An 8,562-nucleotide genomic window follows, 5' to 3' on the forward strand; every position below is an offset into this window, starting at 1 on the left:
AGTGTTTGCCAACAAAAATGATACGCACATTATGAGGAGACTGCCCGGGCGCTCAATCACAGGTTCAAATGTATACACACCATGCTGATAAAAAGGCCAATATTTGATCCAATTTGAACGGGCTGTGGATTTTTCGGCATTGTGGGTAGTGCAGCGTAATGCATGCATGTTTGTGCAGATCATTTTAGGTGGATTGGGTTGTTCGAATCTACAAAAAAGGGTATTTTCAGACACAATCACATGCTTCTTCGTTAACAGAAACATAGTCGATTACGATTGCAGAATCAGTGTCGCTTGGCCGTCTGATTCACAAAGGGTCGCTTTTATTTATTGAACAAAACAGGAGGACGTGGTACTTTTGAAATAGCGCTGAGCGCAGTAACCGAGTACGTTTGCAGACTAGTACAAAAATTATTGCACCATTCATCATCTGTCATGGTTGGCGAGATTTTTAAATTGATTCCTATAAACAGAAAGAAAGGGAGTAGCTAGTTAGCAGCACCGCTATTCAAACATTCAAAAGGTGAGAGTAAAACCTTGTTGGATTTCGAAGCATCTTAATTCGGCAGTTCTATATTTCTCCTCGACAAAGAAAAATAGATAAACTTTGACAACAACAAAAAAACAGTATCAGGAGCCAATTTTGTTTTCATATACGACCTCTTCAGATGTCCGAACAATCTGAAATTCTGCACGCGCCTTGCTTGCATGAGCATCTTATTAGCTGCCAAAGAAATTCAGAATATATTTTTTGAATCTTCTGATGTACTTTTCTGAATTTACTGTTGAGGCTGGGCGCCGTTTTGAGTTATCGCACATATAAAAGGGAGTACAAAGTCGCACATGAAATGGACGGTCCCAAGGGTCTCACTCAGTGCGTCCAACACGATGTCACGTGACCGGCCGCAGCAGCATCAACCAAATGAGACGATCCATTACCGATCCAGCAACAAGTTAGCCAGTTAGGGGAGCACGGCGGTATCGTGTACGTACGTGATTACCATTCGGGACGGCAGCACCACGGGCGAGCAAACAGGATCGCCGCGGCAGCTTCGCGGAAGCTTCGTGCCGGTGGCGAGCCAAAACGAGCGCCGCGTCGCTGCACCAGAACGGGAGGGGCACACGATCAGACTTCAGACTGCAACGGAAAGAAACTAACAGAAAAGGAGAAAGGCAAAGCTCGCAATGAAGACGAGAGAGGGCTAGAGAGAGAAGGGGATGGGGGGTTCTGCCACCCTCTGATCGCCTCACCAACCCGTCCAGCCTTCCCCTTCCAAGCGAGAAAGCCAAAAGTAAAGGCGAGCGAGGGAGGGAGAGGAAAACCCCCACCGGGAAGCCAGGCATTCACCCCTCCTCCTCCTCCCCCAATCCCACCGACGAGCTCGCCGCCCGGCCGGAGCCCGATCCAATCCGCCGCGCCGCCGCCCTCCTCCTGCATTGGCCTCCGGTACCTTGCTTCTTGCTCTGTTTCTTCCCCTGTTACTCTTTTTTTTTTCACTTCTTGCTTTGCCCCGCAATCCATGCTTAGGCCGTCCCTGTTCTCGCCATGATTTTCCTGTTCCGGCCCCGTGATCTCGCCCTGTGTTCGTCGCGGCATGCCAGCATCGTCCTTGTAGGAGGGGGGGGATCTCTCTAGAAATCGTTTCCTGGCAGGGTAGGAAAATTGGGGTTTCTGTTTGTTTTTTAGCGCTAAAACCCTCCCAAGAACCGAAGAGCAGGGGATCCGCCCGCCCGCCCGCCCGTCCGTCCAAGAACGCCGTGTCTTGGCACGGCATCTTGCCTGCGCGGCGTAGCAATCGGCGGCTTCTTGCTCTTGCGATGGTTTCACAACGGCGACCAGACCGACGGTTGTGGGGTGCCCCTTCTCTAGCGGGCGCCCATGGATGGTTCTGTTCGTCAGATGTGCGCATATATCGTAGCAAGATTTCCTGTGCACAAATCCTGCTAGTTGGAGCTGCTCTTGTTAGCATCACACTTGTTGGAGTAAGTAGTAGGGATGGGGATCTTGATGGTTTTCAGGCAGGCGTTATTGAATGTTAAATCTGCAAGTTTTTAACCCTTACTGGAACACTATGTCAGGGGAGAACCTCTGCATCTCTTGTTCCAGTTGCAAAGAATACATGTAAATGGTTCAGTCGAAAGCCATGCTTCATTGCAAAATCAGGCAGTGTAGACCCACAAGGTGGGGAATGGAAATGGATTGCACATGGGGCCCCATTTGCTGGTTAGTCAAACTGAAAAGTGTTACGCCATATTTGTGCTGCCATTAAGATGTCCGTGTTTGTGTTTCATGCCAATCCTCTTTTGGCAGTTGTTTGTTTGTCTTCAGTTCAGCGTGTTTGTTTGTAGGTAGGAACTCCGCTGCAGATTTCCTAAAGGAAAAAAAATGAGCTTCTGGTCATGATTGATGATTGGCTTCATACCATCGTATTGTTGCCTTATCTTACAGTTTTATACAATATACTCCCTCCGTTAGGAATTAGCTGACGCTCAAACGGATTTATCTATACGTATTTCAGTGCTAGATACATTCGTCTGAGTGTCAACTAATTCCGGACGGAGGAAGTATATAACTGCATGTTCTTAGAAAGCATGTTCTAGATTCTTCTCTTTGAATTTGAGTTAATTTTTAATATCCTGACCCTTTTTCGTTCTGATTGTTTCATGGTATCAAAGAAAACCAATGAATTTTTGGATGGGGAAGGTACAGAGTAAGAATGTTCCAGCCTATGATGGAGCAATTTTTCTGTGCAACCACCTGACCAGGAAGGAGTGCTTCCACAGAAAGCTTTTTGGCCTTTCGTCTAAATGTACTGAGTTTATACATAAAGTGAAATCTGGCGCGACACTATTCCTGTATGATGTTGAGCAACGTAAGCTTCATGGGGTGTTTGAAGCAACTTCAGATGGAGCCATGAATATCATTCCTGGTGCATATGCCTCATCAGGGTTTCAGTATCCTTGTCAGGTATGAATATGTTTTAGACATACCAAGCATAGTTATATATTCCAGGGTTTCTATGAAATTTCTCAGTGACATGTCTTTGATAACCCACCTGGAGCATCTATCCTCCACTTATTCCATATTTCACACTAATTTGCACCTTTCAGATGGTAAAGGGAAACTGTCAGCAATTTTCTGTGATGCTTTGGAATTTGCCCTTCCTGGCATATTATGGGAGACAGACTAATACTTTTCCTGCTGTGTTCACTAAATACAGATACGCTTTAAGAGGATTTGGTTTTGCAAGCCTTTGATGGAAAGTGAATTTGAAGATGCTGTACAGGATAATTATTACTTCGCAAGAAACAAGTTTAATTACGGTTTGACACATCAACAGGTCTGTTTCACAGTCTTCTGGTGTTATGTTAATTTACGTTAGCTACTGATCCCAGGGTGTTTCTTTGATACAGGTTGTAAAGCTTCTTCACTTGTTTTCTTCAAGGAACAGATTACAGCCTCGTCAAAATCCAAGGTTACAGTATGAACCTCCAAGGGAGTCTGATATTTCTTCTGTGGTTAACCAAACTGATAACCAGTCTGGTTCAAATAGCACTTCACACGGTTCATTGAAAAGCCCCTGTCAAACATGTACCTCCTCCAATGTTGGGGAACATGCAGCATCACCGAGTCACAAGTTATCTGAGCCTATGTCATTAAAGCACAGAGAGTTACAACTAGACATCTCTGATGTGGCTAAGTCCAACAGCTCAAGATCTTCCTTGCACACTGCAGCAAATACAGACGTTGTCACTGAACCTGGCACCCAAGAAGCAGTGGATGACAAGTTTACTGATGATTATATACCACTACAGCTGGAGGATGATACTTCAGATGGTGTTGATACTCTATTTGATTTGCTTGGAGATGAGAGTCACTCTTCAGAATCTAAAGGCAGTAGTGACTCTGAAGAGAACACAGCTTTCCACCAACCATGTGTCAGGAAGAAAGATGATTGCCATCAGCCCCCGGCAGATTCAAAGCTTCGCGCTGACATTGAAGGGCGAAAAAGCGTGTTTGCTCGGTTAATGGGAAGACCTGAATCTTTTGTTCAAAGACAGAAGTTCAAGACCAAACCATTCCCATCAAAGAATGCTAAGTCTTTCAGTTCCCCTAATCAGAGGAGAAAACGGCGGAGGGCACAGCAGAGCAAGTCCTTTCCATGTGATAATCGTGCAACGTTGGGTATGCCTTCAGCTCATAAGATGATAAAAGGTCCAGCATTGGACTATTCATTTGTCTGGGACGATGACAGAAGATCCAACAAGTTCTCTGGTGGAAAACCAAGCAACATTCAGAGAGTCCTGTGGGATGTATCTACTAAAGAACCTGATCGATATGGTGCATGCAAAAGGCTGTTTGTTCCTGAAGGTAGTAAAAATTTGATCGGGTCCTCTAACAGAGTGTCAAATAAACCCCCAATGTTTGCTGAAGTACATGAGAGCCGCAAAGTCACTGTTGAAGAAAAAACCAGGACCCCTGTCTTGGATTTTAAGCGGCATGCTAAGGATCCAAATATTGAAGGAGGAGATCCAGATTATTTGGCCGATGTTGAGGAAGCAGCAACGAAGAAGACACGGTTAGCAAGTGCATCTTACCATGGAGAGGAGGATGAAAGTGAAACTGCATTGGTTTCAAAAGACACCAGACCTATGGACATGCTGACAGTATCAGATGAGAACTGCAAACTCAATAGCATCAGTTTGTTATCTAATGACACATGTACTCAGATGGCTGGAGCTTATCTCGAAACCGAAGTGCAACTGAAAGATGAACAGCAAAGGATCCAAGGCTGCCGTGAAGATGTTACAGGTGATACTGAGAACATGCCGATAGTATCAGATGAGAACTGTAAACTCAATAGCATCAGTTTGTCATCTAATGATACCTGTACTCAGATGGCTGGAGGTTATCGCGAAACCGAAATGCAACTGCAAGATGAACAGCAAAGGATCGAAGGCTGCTGTGAAGATGTCACAGGTGAAAAATCATTGCTCGGAGATTCTGGAAATGCACAGCTGTTTCGCAAGCTCAGTTTTGGTGACATGCAGATCATTGTTGAAACTGGCAGTGAGGTGGGTTTTGGCCATGTGGACACTGAAACATCTCTCCAAGAGAAACAAAAGCAAAGTGCTAGGAGCTGCTCTGGAGTGGTTGATACAGATACAAGGTTGATCATCGAAAATCCTGAAACCATGGAATCCTTGCCCAACCATGATCAGGATGGAACTTTTGAAATGGTGGCAACTGATCACCAGGACACCAGTACCCTCCCTCAGTGCAAAGATGGTGAAGCTACAAACCAACTGACAGGCTCTGAAGATGATAAAGATAGTACCAACAACTTGTCGCCGAACAGCCGTCGAAGCACTTCACCTCCTCGTGATCTTGAGTTGAGCAAAGAAGAGGAGATGCGACACCAAAGTTACCGAACAAAACATGGAGCAGCCCATGAAATCTCAGACTCCACGGACTCATTTGCGATCTGCGCCGAGGGTTACGGAAGCCAGATTGGGATGTCAACTGACAGCACCTCTGTTCATCTGATCATCAACGAACTTGGAACAAACTCAGAGTCCAGGACAAGTTTCTTCGACAGCTCCTGTGACAAAGAATCAAATAAACACCCGCTGTTTGCTGAAGTACATGAGATCTGCAAAGTCAGTGTTGAAGAAGAAACCAGGACCCCTTTCTTGGACTTTACACGGTGTGCCAAGGATCCAAATGTTGAAGGAGGAGATCCTACTGCCGATGTTCAGGAAGCAGCAACGAAGAAGATGCGGTTAGTAAGTGCATCTTACCATGGAGAGGAGTATGAAAGTGAAACTTCATTGGTTCCAAAAGACACCAAACCTATGGACATGCTGACAGTATCTGATGAGAACTGTAAACTCAAGAGCATCAGTCTGTCATCTAATGACACCAGTGCTCAGATGGCTGGAGCTTATCTTGAAACCGAAGTGCAACTGCACGATGAACAGAAAAGGATCCAAAGCTGCAGTGAAGATGTTACCGGTGATACAGAGAACATTCTGACAGTATCAGATGAGAACTGTAAACACAAGAGCATCAGTTTGTCATCTAATGACACATGTACTCAGATGGCCAGAGCTTATCTTGAAACCAAAGTGCAGCTGCAAGATGAACAGCAAATGATCCCCGGGTACCGAGCTCGAATTCGCCCTATAGTGAGTCGTATTACAATTCACTGGCCGTCGTTTTACAACGTCGTGACTGGGAAAACCCTGTAAACTTAATCGCTTCAGTTTGTCCTCTCATGACACCTGTACTCAGATGGCTGGAGCTTATCTCGAAACCGAAGTGCAACTGCAAGATGAACAGCAAAGGATCCAAGGCAGCTGTGAAGATGTCACAGGTGATAAATCATCGGTTCTTGGAGATTCTGGAGATGCACACCTGTTTCGCAGGCTCAATTTCGGTGACATGGAGACCATTGTTGAAACTGGCAGTGAGGTGGGTTTTGGCCATGTGGACACTGAAACATCCCTCCGAGAGAAACAAAACCAAAGTTCTAGGAGCTGCTATGGAGTGGTTGATGCAGATACAACGTTGATCCTCGAAAATCCTGAAACCATGGAATCCTTGCCCAGCCATGATGAGGATGGAACTTTGGAAATGGTGGCTACTGATCATCAGGACACCGGCACCCTCCCTCAGGGCAAAGATGGTGAAGCTACGGACCCATTGACAGGCTCTGAAGATGATGAAAATACTACTTCCAACGCCCTGTCCCCGAACAGACGTCGAAGCAGTTCACCTCCTGGTGATGTTGAGTTGAGCAAAGCAGAGGAGATGCGATACCAAAGTTACCAAGCCAAACATATAGCAGCTGCCCATGAAATGTCAGACTCGACGGACTCATTTGTGGTCTGCGCCGAGGGTTACGGAAGCAAGATTGGTATGTCAACTAACAGCACCTCTGTTCATCTGGTCATCAACGAACTTGGAACAAACTCGGAGTCCAGGACAAGTTTCTTCGACATCTCTTGTGACAGAGAATCAAATAAACCCCTCTTTGCTGAAGTACATGAGAGCTGCAAAGTCACTGTTAAAGAACAAATCAGTACCCCTTGCTTGGACTTTAAGCGGCGTGCTAAGGATCCAAATGTTGAAGGAGGAGCGGATTATACTGCCGATGTTCAGGAAGCAGCAAGGAAGAAGACGCGGTTAGCAAGTGCGTCTTACCATGGAGAGGAGTATGAAAGTGAAACTGCATTGGTTCCAAACGACACCAAACCTATGGACATGCTGACAGTATCAGATGAGAACTGTAAATTCAAGAGCGTCAGTTTGTCATCTAATGACAGATGTACTCAGCTGGCTGGAGCTTATCTTGAAACCAAAGTGCAGCTGCAAGATGAACAGCAAAGGATCCAAGGCTGCTGTGAAGATGTTGCTGGCAATACCGAGAATATGCTGAAAGTATCAGATGAGAACTGTAAACTCAATAGCATCTGTTTGATATCTAATGACACATGTACTGTGATGCCTGGAGCTTATCTCGAAACAGAAGTGCAACCGCAAGATGAGCAGCAAAGGATCCATGGCTGCTGCGAAGATGTCACAGGTGATAAATCATCGATTCTCGGGGATTCTGGAAATGCAAACCTGTTTCGCAGGCTCAGTTTCAGTGGCATGCAGACCATTGTTGAAACTGGCAGAGAGGTGGGTATCGGCCATGTGGACACTGAAACAACCGTCCAAGAAAAGCAAAACCAAAGTGCTAGGAGCTGCCCTGGAGGGGTCAATGCAGATAAAATGTTGATCGTCGAAAACCCTGATACCATGGAATCATCGCCCAACCATGATGAGGATGGAACTTTGGAAATGGTGGCCACTGATCATCAGGACACAAGTAGCCTCATGATCCTTGGAATCCGTCAGGGCAAAGATGGTGAAGCTGCAAACCCACTGACAGGTTCTGAAGATGATGATGAAGGTGCTACCAGCAACACCACTTCGCCAGACAGACGTCGAAGCTCTTCACCTGCTCATGATGTTGAGTTGAGCAAAGCAGAGGAGACGCGATGCCAAAGTCACCAAACCAAAAATGTGGCAGCTGCTCATGAAATGTCGGACTCCACGGACTCATTTGCGGTCCGCGCTGATGGCAACGACGGAAGCAAGATTGCGGCATCAACTGACAGCACCTCTGTTCATGTGGTCGTCAACGACCTCCTTGGCACAAACTCGGAGTCCAGGACGGGCTTCTTCGACGGCTCCTCGAGCGAGCCTGCCGAGATGATCATACTCTCGCATGACCCCGGCGTGGACATGGAACCTCACTGACCGTGCTGCTGCTGCGGAGGCGCCACGGCAGAGCACCGGCAACGTCAACAACGAACAGCCTTCGTATTCACTGATTCCTGCAAAGTAATAAGATTATCTGAACTTGTGTATGTAACACTTTGTGGATTTTCCAAGTACCTCTGCCTGAAACGAAACAATAGAATTACTGTAACAATAATTCTCCGTGGCTGCCTCCTTGTGTTTACTTGCGCTGGCTGGGGTTATATACGGGGATATGACCTGTGATCTGA

At 46.2% G+C, this 8,562-nt stretch overlaps 1 protein-coding gene across 1 annotated transcript; it reads left to right on the forward strand.

The window, feature by feature from the left end:
- The first annotated feature begins 1,140 nt into the window (after positions 1 to 1,140).
- On the forward strand, positions 1,141 to 8,311 carry LOC125518437. Its single transcript, XM_048683275.1, has 5 exons — positions 1,141 to 1,447; positions 2,677 to 2,968; positions 3,222 to 3,341; positions 3,415 to 6,164; positions 6,268 to 8,311. The coding sequence occupies exons 2-5, from the start codon at positions 2,684 to 2,686 to the stop codon at positions 8,309 to 8,311; spliced, it is 5,199 nt and encodes a 1,732-aa protein (XP_048539232.1). The 5' UTR covers positions 1,141 to 1,447; positions 2,677 to 2,683.
- The last annotated feature ends 251 nt before the right edge of the window (positions 8,312 to 8,562 follow it).

Source organism: Triticum urartu, chromosome 7 (assembly GCF_003073215.2).
Source record: "Triticum urartu cultivar G1812 chromosome 7, Tu2.1, whole genome shotgun sequence".
Lineage (NCBI taxonomy): Eukaryota > Viridiplantae > Streptophyta > Magnoliopsida > Poales > Poaceae > Triticum > Triticum urartu.

Excerpts from the sequence above, each read along its gene's own strand:
- LOC125518437 (XM_048683275.1), top strand. The coding sequence starts at position 2,684 with ATGAATTTTTGGATGGGGAAGGTACAGAGTAAGAATGTTCCAGCCTAT. Across the intron at positions 2,969-3,221 it reads GGTTTCAGTATCCTTGTCAG|ATACGCTTTAAGAGGATTTG; the intron begins GTATGAATATGT and ends CACTAAATACAG. Across the intron at positions 3,342-3,414 it reads ACGGTTTGACACATCAACAG|GTTGTAAAGCTTCTTCACTT; the intron begins GTCTGTTTCACA and ends TCTTTGATACAG.